Source organism: Odocoileus virginianus, chromosome 27, assembly GCF_023699985.2.
Source record: "Odocoileus virginianus isolate 20LAN1187 ecotype Illinois chromosome 27, Ovbor_1.2, whole genome shotgun sequence".
Classification (NCBI taxonomy): domain Eukaryota; kingdom Metazoa; phylum Chordata; class Mammalia; order Artiodactyla; family Cervidae; genus Odocoileus; species Odocoileus virginianus.
The window spans coordinates 17,212,447-17,238,432 of NC_069700.1; the positions used below are offsets into that span (position 1 = coordinate 17,212,447).

Below are 25,986 nucleotides of genomic sequence, written 5' to 3' on the forward strand. Positions count from 1 at the left end.
AGGGGAAGTTCACCTTTTCATTATGGTTATTGCTGTTTGGGGTTTTAGTCTTATTTAGGTGTTTCAGTTTGACTTCCCACCTTGGGTGGTCCCAGGGATTTGTCTGCTGTCTGCCTTGAATCTGTCTGCCAATGCAGGAGATACTGGTTTGATCCCTGGGTTGGGAAAATACCGTGAAGGAGGAAATAACAGCCCACTCCAGTATTCTTGCTGGGATAATCCCATGGACAGAGGAGCCTGGGGGGCTATACAAACACTACCTTGTGTGAAGTATCCTGATAAAGCTACAGGCTACCTCATCAGAGATCAGTAGATGTACCCAGGACAGACTTTAGTTTCTGTCATCTCAGTTTCTTGCCAGCTGACCTATATATTTAAAGAGTTGTTTTTAGAGGGCTCTGCATCTTTAGGAATTTAGTACAAAGATTTCTTACTCTGCCATATTTTCTCCCACTGAAGGCCATTCCTTCCTATCTTTCCACTTCAAACTTCCCAAGAGCTCCCTTTCAGTGAGTGTACTGTGTCCTCCCCAAGTGGCTCTAAGTGGATGCAGGGAGTCATTTCTAGTGAGTTCTGCCCCAAAAGAGCTGTCACCAAAGAAAGCCTAAACTTCTCCACATAGTTTTATTTGCACCCAGTGAAGTACTGTTATCAGATGCTGAACCTTAGCAGACATCAGCATAACTTGAACCCAAATTATTTGAGGATAAATGGATTATTGGCTTTTGTGTATTTCAGATTTGGCGCAAATACGATGCTGACAGCAGTGGCTTTATATCAGCTGCTGAACTTTGTGTAAGTGTTGCGGGGAGCTGTACCTGGGCGAGTGGCGGGTTAGCTCATTCCTGGGAATTTGATATGTGTGTATCATGAGCTTGATTTCTGTGTTCCCAAGAAACATGGATATGAATTTGCTAATTTTAAAAAACTTATTCGTGTTTAGAAGGTTTAGAAACTGTAGGTGAAACTGATTGCTCTCTCTGGGAAAGACATAATTGAGGATTTATGACACCTTTTTATGCTTTGAACTGTTCCCTGGGTTCTGTTTAAACAGTGCTCCCTTCAAACTGTGACAACCCTGCATTTTGCACTTCTTGCTTGATAAAAAGCATCACATTTCTTCCCTAAAACAAGCAAATGACAATCCTTCAAAAACAGCCTCAAGACTTCTAGGTTTATTTGTCACTCGATAAAATGCGGCTTTTCTCTTGATCTTACAGAACTTCCTCCGAGACCTCTTCCTCCACCACAAAAAGGCCATTTCAGAGGCTAAGCTGGAAGAATATACCGGCACCATGGTGAGTAACTGAGCAATGCGATCTCTATGAAGACAGTCTCCCTACCATCTCCCCAGGGCCCAGAAACAGCATTTGGCACAGAATTAAGGGCTCTGTGAGTGTTTGCAGACTAGACAAATGCATGAAAAGACCTTCAACTCTGGGAAACAGTGATTGAATTTGAGTTACTTTACTCTCTCTCTTGGGATGAGAATGCATACATTTGAAAGAGAGCTGCTCACCTATCCTTAGGGAGACCTGGAAAGTCCAGTTAACATCAGGTTACTAAGCACCAGTCAGTAATCTCAAGTTATTGAGGTTAATACAAGTCACATAGAAACAAGGAAACGTGGACCTAGACAACCAGGACCAAACACATGGGAGCCCCCCCACTCCCTCCGCCCGTCCTCCCCCCATGGATGATTCTACTCATTTAGCACATTCATTTTGGGCAATGGAGAGTCAGAAAGCTGGGAAATACATATTTCGCCTTTGCCAACTATAGGTATGACTTTGAGAAATGGTCTATTGTTGTTTACTTCAGCTGAAAAATGGGGATTAATAATACCTAATTGCTGCGAGGGCAAGTGAGTGGATGCATATGAAGTGCTTTGCAGAGCATCCAGGAAATAACCAACATTCAATACGTGTTAGCTCTTCCTGTAGCGGTGGTTGTAGTCCTTGTCATATTTCCTTTGGCCACTTGTGCAATCATATCCTAAATGACCTCAGATTATTTTAGCATCAAAGTTCCCTGGAAAATGGTGAAGGAGGAGAAGGTGCCTTTGGCGAATTCATTCTCACATTCTCATTCAGCTCCTAGCTTGAAGTTTTTCTCTCAGGGCTACTCTGTAATAATCTGTACTGAAACTAATCTGGCTTCTCGACCTTTTGTCTCCCCTAAGTCCCTTCCCATCCCCAAATGTCTGTTTCATTCCAACCAAACTCTGTAGGTTTCTTAATTAATAAGCAAGAAAACTACTGGTAAAGGTTTAATTGCTTGTGTAATTGCTACACTTACTATAGAAAGAGTTCTTAAACACACTCATCTTACTGAACCTTTTGGTGAATCATCAGGGCTGCATATCACGGAGAAGAGTAACGGATCCCTGTTAAAATGTGTACTACAAGGTTGACCTGTTTAGGCCTTTAATTGATGCTTCCAAATACTGTATTATTTCTAACAACTCTTCTATAGCCTTGGCATTGTTCCTCCTATTCTGTATATCTGACGGTTGAGGCTTAGAAAGCTACCACCAAGTTGATTTCCTAAACTCCTTCCAAAAATCCGATTAACTGGGAAATGATAAACTGTCTAGCCTAAGGCACCAGTTAAACTGGAAGTTGGGCTGCCTGGCTTTCAGCCCTGGATCTTCTGGCTCTCGCTCTGTATTCCAACTACTCTGAATGCTGTCCTCAGCCAAAGGCACAGGCCCTGCGAAGGAAGAATGTGGTCTTGACCATGACAACTTAGAAATGGCCTGGATGGGAGCTAAGCCGATCCTCAGGACAGACTCACACCCCAGACAAGGAAATAATTTGGCTTCCTATTATGTTGACCTGTTTTAATAACATGCATAATACTGTTTGAAATCCTTTGACAGGTTTAGCACTAAAGAGTGAGTGGGAAATCCCTGAGAAGCAGGAAGCAATTTCCCACCTACCGGTGTATCTCTGGTTTCCTTTTGTCCTAGGTTTCTGTGAAACTTTCTAATAGCATGAATACTCTGAAAAAGGAAATTAGACTGAAACTGCCTGGGAGAGAGAATAATAAGGAGATTACTCTTCCAGTTGGGCATTTTTTTTCAACACTGATTTAACATTATGTTAACTCTGGCTGTTGTTACCTTGATTTTATTAACTTATAAAGCAGACCTTAGGCAGTGAAATGCTTGCACTAAGAATCCCCAGGAGATTTCTAGTATTTATTTGAATACCTTCAACTCTGAGGGGCTTCCTCCCACCTCCAACTAGAATACTAAGCCACTACTTTCTGACTTTTAAACATAGCTCAGCTATTTTTTCCTTACTTTTCTCCACCTGGTTCTTGCTCATCCTTCAAGACTTAGAAATCATCTTGCTCTCTTCCATCATCTTCTTCTATAGAGGTTCCAAGTGCCCCTCCTCTGTGCTCCTATAGTATCTTGTGTATTTCAACGTCTTAACATCATAGTCATCTATTTAATTCACTTTGCAAATATTCATTGAATACCTGCTATGCCTCCGGCACTATTCTAGTCAACAAGGATTCAGCAGTGAGCAAAACAGAGACTGACACTAATGATAAACATAATAAATAATAAATTACATTGCATGATAGAAGGTAATGAGTGTCATGGAAAAAATTAAACGGTAGACCAGATAGTGCCAGCAGGGCAGCTAGGATGGGAGATTGGGGAGAAGGTGTGATTTTCAACAGGGTGGTCAGGGTGGCCTTTCAAGATGATGCACTTTGAGGAAGGACCAAAGGTACAGCAAGCCGGGCCCCTGGGTCAGGGGTGTGCCCAGGATTTCTAGGAACAGGAGACCACCAGTGTGGCTGGAGCAGAGTAAGTAAGGATGACACAGAGGCCAGACCAAGTCAGGCTTTGGGGACCCTTGTGAGAACTTGGGGGTTTAGTTGGAGGGAGATGGAAGGTTTGAAGGAGAGAATGCCATGAGCTGGCTTTTGTGTTGAAAAGCACCTGAAACAGGCAAGGAGGGAATCACGAGGATCTGTTAAGAGGCTACTCCTTTATCCAGGTGAAAGGATGGCAGCTTGGATCAGGGCTGGGAAGCAGAAGAGATGAGAACCAGATCTGTTTGAAGATGGAATCAGTAGGATTTCCTGATGAAATAGCTAAGAATCAAGGGCGATGCTGACACTGTTCACGGATCTTGCACTCCACTAGCTGTGATTCATCTGGGGCAGGGTGGCATCTTATCTGCATGTTCTTAGCCCTCACACGGAGCCTGGGACACAGTGGGCTCCCTAATGAATTCTGTTATTACCTAATAGACAGCTAGGAATAAACCCTGACAATATCAGTAAACTTTGCCCTTGGGATCCTCCTGCTTCTCTTGTGTGTTCCTCATGACCCTCCAGCCCCAGCGTGATTCCTGCTCCCTCTTGGGGTGTCTTCCATACTACATACTGCTCATGGCAGCATTTTGCACAGACCTGACATTCCTCCAGCAGTGTTTCATGTTCTGAAATTCTCCTTGTTCTCTGTTTTAAAACCAGACCTTCCAGGGCAGAACCAGAAAGGGTGCCTGGGAGTGCTGGGCTCCATCCTTGGGTGTCTCACTGGGATCCTTCATCAGAGAGTCATCCAGAGGGACCCCAGCCAGAGAGTGGGTATGAGCCATGCTGAGCGCAGTGTGTGGAGACAGACAGGGAGATGGGAGCCCCATGCTGAAGACGGCAGGCAGGAGCCATGGGAGTAAGGGCTAGAGCTGGAGGCAGCTGAGAAGACCGAGCAGAGCGAATCCAGAAACGACAATCGGAGCAGGACAAGCCTAGGATCTGTCCTCATGGACTCGGGAGTCACGTCACTGTGCTCCTTGAGTCTGAAGTGGTTTTTCGGGTCTGAGGGGTAGGGTCTCACAGTGACTGAGAATACCCGCTCCCTCACCAAAACCCCCACTTTCTTAATGCTTTTCTCTCCAGTTAGAATGTGAGCTGGTAAACTAGTTCACACAAAGATGTGAATTCATTCCTTCAATGACTGTTTAGGGACAACCTACCAAGAAAGATACAGTCTCTGACCTTATAGTTTTCTCCAGTTGGGAGAAAATCTGATTAAAAGAGCAAAGGGAAAAAGAGCAAAAATTCACTCTGGTCCCTCCCTTCCATCCCTGCTGTGCATGTCACTGCAATACTGTATCTACCCGTAAGTAGCAGCCGAGTTCAATTTTCCCTTCAGTGCTTAAATACGTCGACGTCACCTTAAAATACAATTAAAATATTTTTAAAAAGTATTCCTGATTAAAATAAAACAAAAACAAGATGCATTACAATGAAGCAGCAATTCTAGAACTTTAGCAAAGGCAGGACGAGAAAAGTTAGGTGGTCAAAAGGGAAAGGCCGGGGGAGGGATAAATTGGGAATTTGGGATTAACAGATACACACCACTATATATAAAATAGATGAACAACAAGGACATACTCTATACCACATGAAACTATTTAATACCTGTGACAACCTATAATGGCAAAGAATCTGAAAAAGAATATATATACACATACGTATGTATAGCTGAATCACTTAGCTGTATACCTGAAACACTGTAAATCGACTATTCTTCAATTTTTAAAAAAGAAAAGGTAGGTGAACAGAATGAAAGTTAAATTTTTAAAAGATGTTTTCTTAACATTCAGTACTTTATTTTCATTGAAACACTGCCAGTGTTTTCTGGTACTAAATATCTTAATCGTAATTATTGAGACTTCTTTTTGTGCTAGGCCCTGTGCAAAGCACTTTTCAAACATCTCATTTGATTCTTACAGGAACTTTATGAAACAAGTATTTAAATAAATAACCTATTTTATAAATTAAAAAACTGAGGATTATAGGTCAGAAATGATAAGGATGGAGCAGAAATTCCCAGACCCCAATCTATCTTCACACTGTATTCAAACTGAAACATTTATGACTGAAAGTCTAAGTGCTGAATTATAAAACTGAAAATTTTCAAGAGGGAGGGTTAAGCTCTATGAGAAATCAAGAGGTACAAATCCCTATAAATAAAGTGAAGAGCAAGGTGAGGAAAAGGCCATGTTAGGAGATTAGGATTCTCTTAATATTTTTATAGATAAGATAATACAGGAGCTCTGACAGCCAAAACAGAATTTATGACCCAGAAAAATTGATTTTTCTCCTCATGAAGGACCTAAACAATCCTGCGAACTGACATCTTATTAAACACCAAAGAGGAAATAAAGCAGTGAAAGACAATGGGGAACAAGAATGGGTTCTACAAAACTGTTCTGGAGAAGAGAGGAACACTGTTTGATTAAACTGGGGAAGGGAGGAAGGGAGGAAGAGTGAACTGTGGCTGCAGAAAGTCCCAGGGGTCACCTCAGCCAAACATCCCATCATAAGGGGTAGGAGCAGGCAGGGAGGAGACATGTAGGCTGTTTACAAAGCTGATAGTTGGCTGAAAAGAGATTCTGCTCATCGCGCATCAGCCCTGCAACCCTAGTTGCCCAAAGCTCTTTTCTTCACAGTCTTGTGTTTACATTTAAGAAACCTCAGGCTGGCAGCCCTTACAATGGAATGCCCTGACCCGAGGAAAAATCAATGAAATGAGGAAAGAAATGGCAATGTACACTTTTGATGACTTTGAGCTTTGATCCAGAAGTGGAGAGTCCTGAGAGGCAGCTGAGGGGAATCCCAACGGTCTTAACCAACTTTTGAGTATCTAGGTTGAAAGATGTCCATGGACCAAGACTGTCCTGTTACTCATGTTATGTGTCTGTTTCTAAACAGCTAAAACCCCGAGCTGCTTCTGCTCAAGCATGCTGCAATTAACCATTAATTTTTATTCCAAACTGTCCCATGAGGATAGGACCATGATCAAACTCCAGATGATCCCTCATTGGTCCTTTATGCACTGGTGAGATAGATAAGTGCTCAAGAATCTAGTGAGAGTTTCCACCCAAGGATCTGAGTTTGCCCTGAAAATTAGACCAGTTTAATGAGATTCAGGCCCATCTATTGCATTTTTCTTTCTTAAATTGCAGAGGCAATTTATACTTTTCCAATGAACAGATATGGGAACTGGGCTACAGTTTTTTCTTTTCTTTTTTATTTTTAAGGCCTTTTACATTTCCCTAAAGACTTTTGGGTACACAAACTTTTAGAAACTCAACACTTAAAAAAAAGACTTCTAGGATCTGAGCTTTAAGTGATACACCAAGTGTGAAATCACTTTACTGAGGCTTTAATGGCTTTTTACTGAGCAATGGACACAGTCAGAGCAACACTGCCTTAAAGATGTGGTTCCAAGGTTTAGCATTAAATGCTTTGTTTGGATATATCCTACTAAATGAATTCAAATTGACCCAAATAAGGATTGGTGTATTTGAAAACTGTTTGAAACCCGAACAATGAACAAGTCAAGGCAGAATATCCAATCAGAAGAGAAAAGTTAAGGTCTGCAAACTTGTCTCACCTAAACTCCTAATTAATGTTCTATACAAGGAAGGAAACTATTAACAAATTCCAATTATTACACCTAATTAAGAGGGGCTGCCAACACCTGACAGAGGGGAAGATTAGCTGCCTGAATAGAATATTATTAGGTAATACTGAGCTTTTTAAAATGTAAGCTCATACATGTGGGACATACTAAACTCATATACCTAATTAGAGCATGGAATGTGAACTATTGCAAAAACAATGAAATCTGAGAATGTGTCACACAAAGAGAATATCCCCATCCTCTACCTTGTCCAAGCTTTCATCCTTCATGCCTGGATTAAAGCATCTAACTTCCAGTTGCTTCCTTCCCTAGGTCTCTGATCCAAGCCAACCTAAGACACAACTGGGCTTTTTTTTTTTTTAATTTTTATTGGAATATAGTTGATTTCCCTGTTGGTTTAGACAATAAAGACTCTGCCTGCAATGCGGAAGACTGGGGTTTTATCCTTGGGTTGTGAAGATCCCCTAGAGAAGGGAATGGCTACCCACTCCAGTATTCTTACCTGGAGAATTACATGCACAGAGGAGCCTAGTAGGTTACAGTCCATGGGACTGCAAAGAGTTGGACACAACTGAGTGACTAACACTTTCGTTTTCACAATGTTTATTGTTAGTTTCAGATGTACAGCAAAGTGAATGAGTTATACACTCTTTTTTTAGATTCTTTTCCCATATAGGCCATTAGAATACTGAGCAGACATCCCTGTGCTATACAGTAGGTCCTTATTCATTATCTATTTTACATGCAGTTCAGTTGCTTTGTGACCCCATGGACAGCAGCACACCAGGCCTCCCTGTCCATCACCAACTCCGAGAGTTTACTCAAACTTATGTCAGTTGGGTCGGTGATGCCATCCAACCATTTCATCCTCTGTCGTTCCCCTTCTTCTTCTGCCTTCAATATTGCCCAGCATCAGGGTCTTTTCAAAGAATCAGCTCTTTGCATCAGGCAGCCAAAGTATTGAAGTTTCAGCTTCAACATCAGTCCTTCCAATGAACACTCAGGACTGATCTCCTTTAGGATAAACTGTTTGGATCTCCTTGCAGTCCAAGGGACTCTCAAGAGTCTTCTCCAACACCACAGTTCAAAAGCATCAATTCTTCGGTGCTCAGCTTTCTTTATAGTCCAACTCTCACATTCATACATGACTACTGGAAAAACCATAGCCTTGACTAGATGGACCTTTGTTGGCAAAGTAATGTCTCTGCTTTTTAACATGCTGTCCAGGCTGGTCATAATTTTCCTGCCAAGGAGTAAGCGTCTTTTAATTTCATGGCTGCAGTCACCATCTGCCATGACTTTGGAGCCCACAAAAATAAAGTCTGTCACTGTTCCCACTGTTTCTCCATCTATTTGCCATGAAGTGATGGGACTGGATGCCATGATCTTTGTTTTCTGAATATTGAGCTTTAAGCCAACTTTTTCACTCTCCTCTTTCACTTTCATCAAGAGGCTCTTTAGTTCTTCATTTTCTGCCATAAGGGTGGTGTCATCTGCATATCTGAGGTTATTGATATTTCTCTGGGCAATCTTGATTCGAGCTTGTGCTTCATCCAGTCCAGCATTTCTCAAGATGTACTCTGCATATAAGTTAAATAAACAGGATGACAATATACAGCCTTGACATACTCTTTGCCTATTTGGAACCAGTTTGTGGTTCCACGTCCAGTTCTAACTGCTGCTTCTTGACCTGCATGCAAATTTCTCAAGAGGCAGGTAGTTGGTCTGGTATTTCCATCTTTCAGAATTTTCCACAGATCCACACAGTCAAAGGCTTTGGCATAGTCAATAAAGCAGAAATAGATGTTTTTCGGGAACTCTCTTGCTTTTTCGATGATGCAGCGGATATTGGCAAGTTGATCTCTGATTCCTCTGTCTTTTCTAAAACCAGCTTGAACATCTGGAAGTTCACATATTGTTGAACCCTGGCTTGGAGAATTTTGACATGGAGATATCAAAATTATTAGCGTGTGAGATGAGTGTAATTGTGCGGTAGTGTGAGCATTCTTTGGCAGTGCCTTTCTTTGGGATTGGAATGAAAACTGACCTTTTCCAGTCCTGTGGCCACTGCTGAGTTTTCCAAATTTGCTGGCATATTGAGTGCAACACTTTCACAGCATCACCTTTTAGGATTTGAAATAGCTCAACTGAAATTCCATCACCTCCACTAGCTTTGTTCGCAGTGATGCCTCCTAAGGCCCACTTGACTTCATGTTCCAGGATGTCTGGTTCTAGGTGAGTGATTACACCATCGTGATCATCTGGATCATGAAAATCCCTTTTGCAGTTTCTCTGTGTATTCTTGCCACCTATTCTTAATATCTTCCGCTTCTGTTAGGTCCACACCATTTCTGTCCTTTATTGAGCCCATCTTTGCATGAAATGCTCCCTTGGTATCTCTAATTTTCTTGAAGAGATCTCTTTCCCCTTCTATTGTTTTCCTCTATTTCTTTGCACTGATCACTGAGGAAGGCTTTCTTATCTCTCCTTGCTATTCTCTGGAACTTGCACTTATCACTGAGGAAGGCTTTCTTATTTCTCCTTGCTATTCTTTGGAGCGCTCAACTTATATACAGTACTGTGTCTATTTCAACTCCAATCCACATTTATCCCTCCCCTGCCAGGCTCTCTTGATATCTCTTCTCCTCCATGTCCACCAATATGCTACTGATGACCTCACCCAGTCTCATGGTTTTAAATACCAGCTGATGGTGACCTCCTCCAGTTTATAGCTCTGACCGAGAGTACTTCTCTGAGCTGCTTGCACATAGTTGAATGTATGTCTCTACTTGGATGCCCAATATACCTCTGAAACCTAGCATATCCAGAGTTGACTTTCTGACCTTCCCCCACAGACCTGCTTCATTGGGATCTTCCTCAACCCAGTGAATATGAACTCCACCTTTCAAGCTGCCCTTCCTTCGGGACTTATCTGAAGTCCCATCTCCTTTCTCAGTATTCTTCAGTATTCTAACATATTGTTCTGTTTCTTTGTCTCAGTGGTCAAGGAGATAATGCCGAATCTTATTTCAGATATTCATTTTTGCTGCTCCAATTACATTGTAAGCTCCGAAAAGCCTGTACCACTTTAAAGATTTTTGAGAGTCTCTCCCAGTGCCTTGCATGTTGTTAGACACATGGTAATTATTCAACATTTGTTGTTGTTTAGTCGCTCATATCCGACTCTCTTGTGACCCCATTGACTATTGCCTGCTAGGCTCCTCTGTCCATGGGATTTCCCAGGCAAGAATACTGGAGTGGGTTGCCATTTCCTTCTCCAGGGGATCTTTCTGACCCAGGGATGGAAACTGCATCTTCTTCATTGACGGTGGATTCTTTAGTGCTGAACCACTAGGGACACCCAATTATTCAACATATAATTCTTGACTTAGTAACCTGGGAGGGGGCTCTAAATCCTTTTTCAGAGTGTACATGGCAACAATATTCAGACTTTTTAAAAATGAGAATCTCTTTTTAAGTAAACAAAGAAACAAAAACACCTGTTAAGGGGTGATTTCCAAAAATATTGCTTAAAAAGCAAGTTGCAAATAATACATAGAATGTGGTCTTATTTGTCCCCCCCCAAAAAAAATGAAGAGAGACATATTAAAATGTTTAAAAATTTTCTGGAAGGATAAGTCTGTGAATGATAATTATCTCTACAATAAGGACAGGAAGGACTTTTACTTTGTACTCTTTGCTATGAACTATCTGCATATTTTTGACCTTGCACTGTATCTCAAATTATCAATTAACAATTGTTAAAAAAAAAAATCTATGGACTGTAATCATACCTTGGATCTACTGTTTCTGGTAAGAAGTTATGATTAACCCAGTAATGGTTTTAAATGAATTTGTATTTTACAACCACTATGGCATCTACCGGGGCTTCCCAGGTGGCTCAGTGGTAAAGAATCCACCTGCCAAGCAGGAGACATGAATTTGATCCTTGGGTTGGGAAGATCCCCTGGAGAAGAGAATGGCAAACTACTTTAGTATTCTTGGCTGGGAAATCCCATGGACAGAGAAGCCTGGGTGGGTTACAGTACATGGCATCACAAAGACTTAGACACAACTTAATGACTAAACCACCACCAGATGGCTCTATATGGATCTTAAAAATTAAGATAAAGCTATTATTAAATCTTAGGAGAATGCTGGGTATAACTACAGACTCTGAGGGGTCTCTTGCCTAAGAAGGGGACCTGCTGGCCTACAGAATTTTAAGGAGTTTGTCAGTAAGTCATTGTGTTCCATTTCAAGAGACTTTCTAGAACCTTTCATGTTACTTAGTACTGAGAAACGTGGGGATGAAAATGGATCTTTTTTTTTTTTTTTTACTATTTGGCCTTGTTGGGTCTTACTTGCAGTATGAGGGATCTAGTTGCAGCATGTGAACTCTTAGTTGTGGCATGTGGGATCTAGTTCCCTGATCAGGGATTGAACCTGGGCCCCCTGCATTGGTTATATGGGAATCTTAGCCATTGGACCACCAGGGAAGTTCCCATAAGGAATCCTGTCCCCACCGCCACCACCATGAACCACCAAAGCCCTCCATGAGTGACTTGTGCCATAAGCAAATGTCCACAAAGGTCAGAGGGAAACACATAAATAGATTTTTTTTTTTTGATTTCTCACAGAAAGAGGGCAATCAGAAAAAGTAAATACCACATCTCTATGGCATCTCTTAATCTATGGCACCAGATGTTTTCTTTCATAACCAAAAATAAAACATGTACTACATTAACTATGAGATGTCCAGAACCTGTAAAACTAAGAGCCTGGTTTATGGAAAGAGTTCTTGTGACAGATAAGCTTGGATTCAAATCTTGCTACTTTCTTAGACAAATTAATCTTGCTAAATTCCAGTTCCCTGCCTGTATGGCATGCAGCTATTTCTTCTAAGAATGTGGTGACGATTAAATGAAATAAAATATGAAGTGTTGGCTGCTCTACAAAAGTTCACTATTAGAGTTTTAAAAATTAAGAAACCTTTATGTCCCCTGCCTGCCACAGAAATTGTCAAACATTCAAAATTCACCAAATGTACTTCCATGAGTTAGTACAGACCTATTTACAAACAACTTTCTCAAATTACTGAGATCATGAATTACCAGGAGCTTACTCTTCCCTCCCTCTTATAAACTGGTCATTTTCTGAGACCTTTCCATAATTGAGTTTGGGGAGGAAGAAAATCCTAATAAATTCATATAACCAGATTAGCAACTATTCTATCTTTTCAAGATGGCTTCTGTGTTTTAATAAATTTTATAATACACATTTGTGATGTCAAGGTTTTGGGAGAATGGGATTTCAAATTCACTTCAAATAGTAAAAATAAATTTGATTTAGAGAGTGAGGAGAGATGAAGGAAGGACTCATATGTTTTTAATGTAAAAATCTGTTAGATTTATCCTCAGATTATCTCACTGCTGCTTCTTCCCTGTGCAGCCTCCTCATAAGGATATATTTAGAAATATCCCACACCACCAAAATGTTGCTAAGTCACAAAATCCACTCCTAGTACAACTTAGATATGTAAAAAAAATGTGTCTCCTCTACCTTGCCTAAACCAACCTAGTCTTCCCCATTTTAATTTTTAATCCAATCTTGTTTAAAGCTTAGTCTGATCTAAAAAATTTAAACAGCCTCTTTGAGTAAGGAAGAGCTCATGGCATCTTAGACTTCTCAGCCAGACCCTTCTCTAAAAATGACATCAAGCTGGGTAAGGAGAGAAAAGTGGCCCTGAGAACCTCATGGTGAAGGAGAGGAGTCCAGGTCCCTGGATACAGTGCTCTGGTTTCCAGGGTGATGCCTCCTGACCACACAGTTGCTGCTACCTTGCTGACACTCATGGTTGAAGCCATCCTTTAATTCCTGCTGAATGCAGACCACTAATGCTCTGCCACACCCTCCTTCCAGCTTGCTGATTCAGCGACCCACCCCCACCCTCCGACCCACATCATCTCATACTCAGCTGGCTCCATAGAAGGCCTACTCGTCCTTGACTCAGCATCCAAATCCTTGGGATCTCAGAGTGTCCGGGGAAAGCAAAGCCCAGCAACTCTCCACACTCAGCGTTGTCCTTCCGTAGCCAGTGCTCTTCCTCCAGAACCCCTTTCTTGGAGAGTTAGCTCACACATCTGTCTACTTCACTCTCACCTCTGCCTCACTGTCTCTCTCCCTTCCTACAGTCCTCTGAGGCTTATAGAGGGAGACTTTCTCCTGTATCATATCCTCCTCAGCTACTTTTGCCTTCATGGAAAAAAATATTTTTTCTATCCTCTTTAAGAAGAGACCTTATGAGTCAGCCTCAGCCAATTTAAATATATAATCAGAAGAACAAATTAGCAAAGCACTTTAATGACTTTCAAAATGAATTCCCATTACACGTATTCCTTACAGTCCTTTCCCCTTCTGCATTCCAGATGAAGATCTTTGACAAAAATAAAGATGGTCGGTTGGATCTTAATGACTTGGCAAGGTGAGTAGCACGGAAATGGTGTCAAAGATTCAGAAACACGTTCCTAGGAGTTTAATGACAGCACACTCTCCTTTCTGAAAGGTGAGACTTGATCTCCCAGGACCAGTGAATATCTTATGTTCCATGGCAAAGATAATTAAGGCTGCAGATAGAATTAATGTTGCTAAGTAACAGACCTTAAAATAGACTATTCTGGAATATCTGGGTGGATGCAATATGACAACAGGGGTCCTTTAAACATGGAAGGAGGAAGCAGAAGATCAGAACCACAGAGAAATTTGTTATATTGCTGCCTTTGAAGTAGAGGAAGGGGCCATAAGCCAAAGAATGCAGGCAGCTTCTAGAAGCTGAAAAACGCTAGAAAACAGATTCTCCACTAAAACCTCCATAAGGAATACAACCCTGTCAACACCGTGAAACACCAGTCAAATCCATTTCAGATTTCTGAGTTCCAGTACTATAAGATATTAATTTGTGTTGCTTTAAGTTACTAAGTTTATGATAATTTGTTACAACAGCAATAAGGAACCGATTCAATGACAAAAAAGTCCTAAAATATTTATTCATGGGTATCTTCTTTCTCTATCCCTAATTCTGAAGTGAAGCCCTATTACTCTATATATAAGCTCCTTTCCAAAGGAAAAAATGTCTAAAAACTGTCTAAGATATGATGCCAACAAATAGATGAGAACAGTATTCCTTGCTGAGTCCCAGGATGTTCTACCCTCTATTTGGCTTAATTTAATTCTCTCTACCCTGGACATCCAGAGAAGCACAATTTTCCATACTGTTATGATATTTTTTCTACCTTTCCCTATATATACACATCCATGATTATAAATACAACATAAATGCAAGGTTTTAGTCTTTTGAAACTGACTCAATTCCACTGAAGTACAATTGAAATTATGCAGAAAAGAGAAGCAGGTAACTGTTATTGAATATAACATATATACTATATAATTCACCCTTTAAAAAACTGTACAATTCAGTATATTTTAGTATATTCATAAGTTTGCTTAACCATCAACACTACTTAATTTCAGAACATTTTCACTAAGGCAGAAAGATATTGCATAACATTAAGAATCATTATCTCCTCTCTCCCGCCAGTCCCTGGCAACCACTAATGTACTTTCTGTTCCTATATATTTGTTTATTCTGGGCATTTCATATAAATGGAATTATACCATATGTGGTCTTTAGTGTCTGGCTATTTCACTGAGCATAATGTTTTCAAGGATCATCCATGCTATAGCATGTATCGATATTTCCTTTTTATACCTGAATAATATTTCATTGTATGTATATATTGTTTTGTTTATATGTTCATTGGTTGATGACCATGCAGGTTATTTCTTCTACTATTTAGCTATTATGAATAATGAGCCTATGGACACCTTTGTACATGTTTCTGTGTGACCATAAGTATTTGATTCCCTTGGTTATATACCTGGGAGTGGAATTTGGGATTCATATAGTATTTCTGTGCTTACTTTTCTGAAGAACTGCTAAACAGCTTTCCAAAGTGGATACACCATTTTACATTCCCACCAATACCATATACTAAGGTTTGGTTCTAATTTCTCCATATTCCAATCAGCATTTATTGTTGGCATCATCCTAGTGGGTGTGTTCCTCACTGTAATTTTGGTTTGTATTTCCCTGATGACTAATAATTTTGTACATATTTTCACGGCCATCTGTATATCTTCTTTGGAGAAATGTCCATTCAGATCCTTTGCCTACTTTAAAATTGGGTTAATTTTCCTTTTATTGGAAATTAAAATATGTAGCAATATGTGGCAATTCTTTGTAGCAATATGTAGCAATTCTTTACATAGGCTGGATACTAGATAGTTATCAGATACATGATTAGCAAGCTTTCTCCATCCATTGTATATGTTTCCCTTTTTACTTTCTTGATTGTATCCTTGGAAGAACAAAAGTTTTTGATTTTGATGAGGCCTCATTTATCTAATTGACACTTTTGAACTGTGGTGTTGCACAAGACTCTTGAGAGTCCCTTGGACTGAAAGGAGATCCAACCAGTCCATCCTAAAGGAGTTCAGTTCTGGGTGTTCATTGGGAGGACTGATGCTGAAGCTCTAATACTTTGGCCACCTCATGCGAAGAGCTGACTTATTTGAAAAGACCCTGATGTTGGGAAAGATTGAGGGCAGGAGGAGAAGGGGACGAGAGAGGATGAGATGGTTGGATGGCATCACGGACTCAATGGACATGGGTTTGGGTGGACTCCGGGAGTTGGTGATGGACAGGGAGGCCTGGCGTGCTGTGGCTCATGGGATTGCAAAGAGTCGGACGTGACTGAGCAACTGAACTGAACTTATCTAATTTTGCTTAATTTTACAGAATTTTGTTTTGGTTGTATTTGGCTCCCTATGTTCTAGGTGTCATATATAGGAAACCACTGCCAAAATCTAAGCTTCTGAAGATTTATCCTTATGTTTTTTCCTGAGTTTTATAAGTTTTTACTTTTAGGCCTTTGATACCTTTTGGGTTTTTATATATGGTATGAGGTAGGAGTCTATGTGGATATCCATTTGCCACAACACCATTTCTTCAAAGACTATTCTTTCTCCATTCAATGGCCTTGGCAAAAATCAATTGACCATAAATGTATAGGTATATTTCTAGACTGTCTTTTCTATTCCATTGATCCACGAGTCTATCCCTACGACAGTACTACATCTTATGTTGTACACTCCACCTTATCTTGATTATTGTTGCTTTGAGTAAGTCTTTAATCAGGAATGAATTTCAAAGGTTTGTTCAAGATAGTTAACGGCTATTCTAAAATCCCTTGCATTTCCGCATGAATTGTAAAATCAGATTATCAATTTATGCAAAAAAGGCAACTGGGATTTTTATAGTAATTGTGTTGGATAAACAGATAAATTTGAGGCACACTGCCATCTTAACAATATTAAGGCTAATTCCTGATCACGGATGTCCTTCAATAATATTTCAGCTCAGTTGCTCAGTCATGTCCGACTCTTTGCGAACCCGTGGACTGCAGCACGCCAGGCCTCCCTGTCCATCACCAACTCTCAGAGCTTACTCAAACTCATTTCCATTGAGTCCATGATACCATCCAACCATCTCATCCTCTCTTGTCCCCTCCTCCTCCTGCCTTCAATCTTTCTGAGCATCAGGGTCTTTTCCAATGAGTCAGTTCTTTGCATCAGGTGGTCAAAATATTGGAGTTTTGGCTTCAACATCAGTCCTTCCAATGAATATTCAGGACTGATTTCCTTTAGGATGAACTGGTTGGATCTCCTTGCAGTCCAAGGGATTCTCAAGAGTCTTCTCCAACACCATAGTTCAAAAGCATCAATTCTTCAGTGCCCAACTTTCTTTATAGTCCAACTCACATCCATACATGACTACTGGAAAAAGCATAGCTTCGACTAGATGGACCTTTGCTGGCAAAGTAATGTCTTTGCTTTTTAATATGCTGTCTAGGTTGGTCATAACTTTTCTTCCAAGTAGCAAGCGTCTTTTAATTTCATGGCTGCAGTAATATTTAGGTCATTTTTGAAAACTATAGATCAATGTTGAAAAAAATCACTCTCTAAGTCTTAGGGTCTCTTATACTTTTTCCTAAGAATTTTATTATTTTTGATACTATTATAAGTGGAATGGTATTCTTGCTTTCTCTTTTGGATTGGCCATTACTAATATATAGAAAAACTGAATTTTGCACATGACCTTGTACTTGCAACCTTGTTGGAATTTTTAAATGTCTATGGTGACTACTAATTCCTGTGAAAGTCTTTCCCTTCTTTAATTTTTGTACTGTATAAAGTCCTGTTTTCCAAGCACATATCCTATTCTGCAGAATAACTTGGAAATTGCCTGTCCTTTCCTCACACTTGAATTATACATTTTACTTGGAATTGAAAGCTGAAAGATCATCACATGGATTACAATTTTTGTTTTTGGGTTTTTTCCTATTTAGGATTCTGGCTCTTCAGGAAAATTTCCTTCTCCAATTTAAAATGGATGTGAGTAGTGACATCTAGATGGGTTTGCATCATTCATGTTTCTCCACAGATTTCAGAGGGAGGGAAGATGGGCATTTAATTGTGTTGCCTTCAGTTTATTTAGAGACTGACAAAGCTCAGTGCTGGGATTAAGGGATTAAGGATTGTTAACTCAAAGTTTATAAAAGCTGCCTACAACCCTGGAGGAATGGTACAACGGAAGGTTCACATTACTGACTGACATACTACTTTCTCCATACACAGGCTTGTTCCACTGAAGAAAGAAAAAGGGACTTTGAGAAAATCTTTGCTCACTATGATGTTGTAAGTGTGCCTTTTTGATATACTATGCTGGCCATCTTTAGGTAGGAAGCTTGTTTAGTCCCTATGTGGTGTCCCTCACAGACCCTAACCTTAGGTGATGAACAGCAATCACACACGTGTATTGCTGTGTCAAGGCCCCTTAGCTTCTCTATAATAAAACTTCTGAGAACTAAGTATAAATAGACATAGGAGTATTGATGGAGAAGAGAATAAAGTCGCTTTTTTTTTTTCTTTTCTGTGCTTATATCCAATCTAAAAGAAAGTTTCTCCTTCTTGGTCTCTATATTAGCATGCTCAAATACAAAAGTAAGTAGTCATACAAAAACCACACCCAATCTAAAGAAATAGGGGGAAAGTGAATTCATGTTTGTAAAGCTCTTAGAGGAGTTCCTGGCATATAGCAAGTACTGTACCAGTGTCTGGTAAAACACACTAAGGAAATGGATTTTTTAAAAAATATTATGTTAAAGGTTCAGGATTAAAAAACCTTGAAGAAAATGGATGACCTGTCATAACTGAAACTTTAGAGAAGAAACTGAAATATTTTAGTATGTATTGTATTTTTATAGGCATTCTTACAAAATGGGTATTTTATACATGAACCATATAATAATTCTAATATGCTCACTCAATCTAGTACCTCTTGAATTTAAAATGTGTTTTGATAATTAAATCATTGCTAAATCAAAGCAAAATCTTAAAATGGCAGTATGTCTTTCAAAGGGTCAAGGAACGTGTAATTAGCACTAGTCTGAACTGAGTCCTAGTATTTGGGAAGTAAATAAAGTTGATATAGTCTTTAATGCTATTTGTCACAGTAAGGAGCTCAAAACTACTGCTTCCATCAAAACCACTGCAAACCATTCCATTGATTATATGAGGGAAGTTACTTAGAGTGAATTCTTTTGATTTATGTGGAGCATGTATGTTCTCTCCTACACAGAAAACATGTTAGAACATGCCATTTCCAAACTTGTTTGTAGTCACAAAAGAATACTGATTTGGTCTACTTGTGTAACTTATTCTTTAAGCTTTTTGACCTAAGAAAATTATATTTGGCTGATTGAATCTTTTATCTTTCAGAGTAAAACTGGGGCCCTGGAAGGCCCAGAAGTGGATGGGTTTGTCAAAGACATGATGGAGCTTGTCCAGGTGACTTCATGAGACTGTGTGGATAGATCATTCTCATCAGGAATTGGGGCTGCTGTTTTGATTCCATTGTTTATTTGGGGGGAATCAGTAGGGCCAAAGAGTAATGATGCAGAAAATCTAGGGATGCAGTCTATTTAACAAACTGATCATCTTTGCCTCTGTGCTAAGTCTCTTCAGTCACGTCTGACTCTTTACAATCCTATGGACTCTAGCCTGCTGTCCATGGGATTCTCCAGGCAAGAATACTGGATTGGGTTGCCATGCTCTCCTCCAGGGGATCTTCCTGATCCAGGGTTCGAACCTGTGTTTCTTATCTCTCCTTCACTGGCAGGCAGATTCTTTACCACTAGCACCACCTGGGAAGCCCTTGAGCATTTGTGAAACCCAACAAATCTCTTCTCTTGAGATCAATTGTAGTTCCAATTAAGTGAAGCCCCCATAGCAGCTTCTTGTTACCATCATTTAAAAGTCATCCATTTTACCAAAGGAGCACCTTGCTGTTTCATTTTTTGATTACAGAAGGTCTTCCTCCTATGGACTTGGTTACTAAAATAACTAAAATGTTTAATTTCATGTAATAAATTCCATATTTGGGATTTTCTTTCTTTCTTTCTTTTTTTAACACCAAGGGGCTGCTCCTGTTTGACCATTTCCAATTTCCCTTGATTCATGGACCTAACATTCCAGGTTCCTATGCTACACTGCTCTTTACAGCATCAGACTTTGCTTCCATCATCAGTCACATCCACAACAGGGCGTGGTTTTCTCTTTGGCTCCATCTCTTCATTCTTTCTGAGGTTATTTCTCCACTCCTCTCCAGCAGCATATTGGGCACCTACCAACCTGTGGCGTTCATCTTTCAGTGTCCTATCTTTTTGCCCTTTCATACTGTTCATGGGGTTCTCAAGGCAGGAATACTGAAATGGTTTGCCATTCCCTTCTCCAGGGGACCACATTTTGTCAGAACTCTCCACCATGACCCATCCGTCTTGGGTGGCCCTACACAGAATGGGTCATAGTTTCACTGAGTTAGACAAGGCTGTGGTTCATGTGATTTGTTTTCTGTGATTGTGGTTTTCATTCTGTCTGCCCTCTGTTAGGAGAGGCTTATGGAAGCTTCCTGATGGGAGATTGACTGGGGGGGAAACTGGGTTTTGTTCTGTTGGGCAGGGTCATGCTTAGTCAATCATTAATTCAATTTTCTGTTGATGGGCAGGGTTGTGATGCCTCCCTGTTGTTTGATCTGAGACCAAACTATGGTGGAGGTAATGAAGATAATGGCAACCTCCTTCAAAAGGTCCCATGCATGCACTGTGGCACTCAGTGCCCCCAACCCTGCAGCAGGCTGCTCTAACACCTAGCCTAAGATGGCTATTTTATGTAGAAGGGCATTGCAGTGGTTGGGATTGATGTAATTTAGATCATATCTACATCGCAGAGCTGTTCCATGTAGGGTAAACAATGTTTGAAAAAGCAATCTCCTCTGAGATCCTGATGAACTGTATTGACTAGCTGCACGATCCAGGAAAAATCCAGATATTTTCAATACTTACGTGGGTGTTTTTCTATGGGACTGTGTAGCCACTGAATTTCGGAGAAGGCAATGGCAACCCACTCCAGTACTCTTGCCTGGAAAATCCCATGGACAGAGAGGAGCCTGGTAGGCTGCAGTCCATGGAGTCGCTGAGAGTCAGACACTACTGAGCGACTTCACTTTCACTTTTATGCATTGGAGAAGGTAATGGCAACCTACCCCAGTGTTCTTGCCTGGAGAATCCCAGGGACAGGGGAGCCTGGTGGGTTGCCGTCTATGGAGTTGCAGTCGGACACGGCTGAAGCGATTTAGCAGCAGCCGCCGCCACTGAATTTAGTAGTTTAATATCCTTCAGTTTAGTTACCCAGTTGTGTCTGACTCTGTGACTTTAGGGATAATATTCTTAGGGATTGCTTTTGAGGTTTGTATAGGACACCAGGATCATTTCTTGATTGGCCTAGATGGTAATAAATTAGAGTAGCAATAATTATTAACTGTATTTGGAGTCTCAGACCTTCTTAAAGATCTGATTAGAATTATGGGGTTTTGCAGTGGAAAAATGCTCAGATACCAATTTCGGCAGAAATCTCCAGAAAGTTTACATATTGTAGTTAAGCAGGTATGGATGAGACATTTTTTTATTTCTGAGGTCTAATGAGGATAACGCCTAACTCTTATTAATCCCACTCAACTGGCCCCTTGCCCCTTCTTTGTCCCCTTCACATGTTGCTCTTGTCGGAGATTTCACTAGTGTTTGCACAGTCAGAACAGTTGCTGGGTGCTGGTGTGGTGTTGCCTTTTACAAGCTGATTGCTAAAGGAAAAATCCCATTTCACTCATTATCTATTTAACACCAGGATGATTTCTGTCATAGAAAGTGAGCAGTTATCTATGGGACATTAAAGCTGTACAGCAGAAGGTCTTGTCTAACTGGAGTTTTAATTTGCTTTTGCTAGAATAAATGGGATTGGGAACCTATTTTCCAGAGCTGTGTGGCCTTCTCTCTGCAGTGGAGCCAGGGCTCCTAACTGCCTATAGAGCCCAGAGGCTTCAGATCCTTACAGACTCTTTCAGTTGTCTTTCAGCCATCTCTGGATTTAGCAATGGCTTCCAAAGGTTAATGTGAGACCATGGAAGTAAAACCTAAACCAGCAACAGAGCAGAGAAGATAATTTTCTAGAGAAAATTAAAGGAAAAAATTTGAGACCATTGAAAACCTGAGCTGGAAGCAGAAGTCTGTCTCACTCTTTAATGGACTCATAGCGCCTCTATGGGAAATCGGAAGCACCCCATCATTTCTGTCCTTGCCACTCTATTTCTGTGGGGCTATTGGAACTTCTCCATGTTAGTACCAGACAGCTTGAGATAGCCGGTTTCCAAGGACTGGGTCAGACTGGTCCGTAATACAAAAGCAGTTTTTAGGAGTTGACCTCTTGAGCTACAAAGTATGTACACAGCAGTTACTAATGTTCTCCCCTGAAGCCAGGTGATTGAAGGCGCCTATCTTTATTGAACCTTTTTAGTCTTTCGTGTTGCTTAAAAAAATATTCACCAGACTATCTGAAAGATGTAGTCAAATATGACCATTGGGTCACTGAGAGCCTGATACTGAGACCACTGAGATCTGATTTTTCTCAGCTTCATTAGCTAGAGCCATCTCCTGTGAATTTGATTTTCATTTATAAGAAAGGGCCACAAGGCAATGAAGCCAATATCTGTAACTTATTTTAAAAGCAATTTTCAGATCATGCCATGGAGTCAGCAGGGGGCTGACTCAGTTTATAAACATACAGTTCTGGACAGAACCCCTGATGTTTACAATAATCCTAAAATGACAACTCATTCCCGTATTTTTGCCTGGAAAATCCCATGGACAGAGGAGCCTGGCAGGCTACAGTTCATGGGGTCACAAAGAGCTGGACACGACTGAGCGACTTGAGCACAAGCTTGTTTTATAGCTTTTTAATTCTTATACAGTCATGTATGACATATAGGTTGAATCTGTGTTAAAAAGATTATCTGATTACCAGATCACCCTTTTCTTTAACCTCTGGAAAACAGTACCCAAGCCTGTTCTCCATCAATATGTTGAGACAGCAAGTCCCTGAGTGAGCAGACACCATAATTTCTGCACAAGATTCTTTAAAAGACTGTAGCTCACTTAGCACAGCAAGAAAATCAACACCAACACAACAGTCTACATCCTAAACTAGAAAGTGGGAACGCAAGACATTCCAGATTCTAAGCACCCACCAAGAAGTAGACATGTGAACGATAACGTTAGAAGCCAAATAAAAGGGATGCTAGAGGTGTTTGCCTGGAGATGATGAGAGGTACTACCCCCAGGTCTCAACAGTTTATTCTCTTCCCTGCTAGATACACCATCTGCTTTTCTCTGTTGACAAGAAGATGGTTGGCAAAAGGGGACGCGCAGAGACCTTAGAAGGGAAACTGCATGCATTTATATTGGCAACTTGTTCTTAAAACAGAGGCCCTCAGTGGTTTTAAATGATTTGTCCTCTGTGATCCAAGCATTTTTGAGCACTGTCATTCGGTTCTCCTAACTCCTAGTAAGTTATAAAGCATTAAAAACACAAAAGGTTCAAAGAAACTTCCTTCGCATACCCACATTCATACCCACAAGTGCCTCCCCAACACATACTTCCACACATGCAAAAATATTTCAACTCACTTAAAGGAAATAATTCCTTTGCAGGAAGCACGTTAAGGGGGAAAAAGTGCTTAGAATAGCCTGGTTATTGCATAAATACCTTAGCAAATTTTTGCTAATATGTAAATGACTACCACCTGAGTCTTTTCAAAAGAGTGCTAAAAGGATCCTGAGACAGGGTGCCATTTGCTGCAGAAAGGATTGTAGCCAAAGTGGTTTGAGGATCCTGAAGACCAAACATCCCTGCCTTGTAGCTGCACAGCAAACGAGCCTCTAATATGGAGCCACAGAGGGTAGCTTGCTGATTTTAGGACCTCTAGGCCACATTCCCTGGGGCCACTTCTACACCTGCTTGGCACGATACCCAGGGAGCTATACTTAACAAAGAGAACCTATAGACAATGGGTTACACCTTAGCCTCTTCGTCCAATCACTCAAGAGATTCTTGGCAGAGAAGTGAAGTCCACCAAGTTTAGCTTCTGGCCCTCCTGATTCTCCCAGAATCCTGCCCCACTCTTAGTTTTTCCTTCTTGCTCTCTGCCATCTGGCTCCCAGTTTCTGCTGTTCTTTCCCCTTCTCCTGTTAAAACCTTCTATCAGGGTGGATTTGGTGTCAATCATTTACTGTGTGGGACAGTGCCAATTAGCTTGTCTTAATATGGTTGTCTAGTTGTAGAATGAAAGGTTTTGTTTCCTACTGCAGGTTTCCTAGAACTTTCTTTGGAAGTGAGGAAACCTTGGGGTGAGGTTAGGTGATGGGAAATGTTTCTGAGAATTCATGAAATCAAATCCTGCAAACTGCTGCCTGCACTCTTTACTCATAACTAGTCCACTAAATGAAGGGTTTGAAAATCAAAGGGTTTGGAAATCTGATTAGCTGGTTTTTCCATTCTCTTCAGATGCTGGCTTTTAAATTTAGATTCATCACCATTCATATGGCTTTCATTAGGCCAGCTATTCCCCACGAGAACAGTGAGAACTGGTGAAATGAGCACTTAATTGGAAACAAAAGACTTGGGATCAAAAATGCTCCTGCAACTTCTGGCATGTCAAGATATCTCAGTTTTTTCTGAGCCTCTGTGTTCTAATCTGTAAACAAGGAGTAACCACTTACCTCCCAAAGTTATTGTGAGGGTTAAATAAAATAACCTAGGAAGAATCACTGAGTTCCACCACTGTTCACTTTTGCAGGTCTTCAAGTTTACAACATTTTCCTAGCTGACCTGCATCACAATTCCTTCTTAGCTCCTGAAATATTCCTTGGAATAAATCTGATGGGGCCTGTCTGGCTCAACAATATAATTCTTTAGATTTTAATTCATTGCTACCCTTTTAAAAACCAGACGGGGGTGTCAGTATCTCCGCAGGGAGTTAATAAATGTGCCTTCTCTCATCAGTGTAGTGAGACAGAATTTTGGTGACGATCCTCTGCTCTAAGGCAAATATCTTTATTGTGGTTGCAAAAAAGGCAGGCTTTCTGTACAAATTGCAGATAAGTGATGTAGGAACAGACATTCTCTGACCTGAAGGGACACGATGAGAATTGAACCTGGCGGCAGAAAACTAGTCCTTGGCAATGTTTGGTGGGATGAAGAGATGGAGTCCTCCCTGGAGGCCTGTCTTCAGGGTGGCGCTCCCAGAAGGCTGGGTGTCTCCTAAGTTTAGTAGGCATGGAGTGGGGGCAGGGTGGCATGAAAGGGTGGGACCACCACTGACTTGCCTGCTGACATGTTATTTTTTGTTGTCCTCAGCCCAGCATCAGAGGGGTGGACCTTGATAAGTTTCGGGAGATTCTTTTGCGCCACTGCGACGTGAACAAGGATGGAAAAATTCAGAAGTCTGAGCTGGCTTTGTGTCTTGGGCTAAAAATCAACCCCTAATCCCCAGACCACTTCACCTTTTGCTCTTAGCATGTTTCTGAGCTCCTGCTGGTAAAATTCTATCTGTTCTTTGCTACTGGGGACAGTAGGCAAACTTTCTAACAAATGGTGTGGCGTTCTTAGGCAAGGAGAGGGACTGGAGGGTCTTCGTTTGAATGGCATGGTGATTCCCTGCCTTTACTGGAAGCTCCCCACGCAGGGTTTGTGTTATTTTCCCCTTGGCCGTGGGCTTTCCTGTCCCCCTAAGGACTCAGCTGACCTCCAGGGTCTGCCTGGCTTGTCCTCCCCCTGTCTGAGGAGGCGGGGACAGCTGAGTCCATCCGTCTGTCTGCTTCCTGTGGGCTTTCTACTCAATAGTGTGAGGCACCTGTGGCAGTCTCGTGACTTCTACAAATAGATTTTGAATTGAAAATAAACCTGCAGCTGGAAACAAAGGTGCAGTAGTAACTTGTTGTGTTGTGACCATTGGAGGG

The 25,986-nt window shown here is 40.9% G+C and overlaps 2 protein-coding genes across 3 annotated transcripts in view; one reads left to right on the forward strand and one right to left on the reverse strand.

Moving 5' to 3' along the window:
• SCGN (secretagogin, EF-hand calcium binding protein) overlaps positions 1–25,947 on the forward strand; it is a 54,492-nt gene extending 28,545 nt beyond the window's left edge. For both annotated transcript variants that reach the window (XM_070456233.1, XM_020916326.2), the window contains exons 5-11: positions 739–795; positions 1,221–1,298; positions 13,891–13,946; positions 17,929–17,974; positions 18,218–18,277; positions 19,361–19,429; positions 25,385–25,947. In XM_070456233.1, the coding sequence (XP_070312334.1) occupies positions 739–795; positions 1,221–1,298; positions 13,891–13,946; positions 17,929–17,974; positions 18,218–18,277; positions 19,361–19,429; positions 25,385–25,513 (495 nt within the window). In that variant the 3' untranslated portion in view covers positions 25,514–25,947. The remainder of the gene's footprint in view (positions 1–738; positions 796–1,220; positions 1,299–13,890; positions 13,947–17,928; positions 17,975–18,217; positions 18,278–19,360; positions 19,430–25,384) is intronic.
• Positions 1–25,986, reverse strand: part of SLC17A1 (solute carrier family 17 member 1) — a 217,157-nt gene that overhangs the window by 38,337 nt on the left and 152,834 nt on the right. The gene's annotated exons all lie outside the window — the stretch shown is intronic.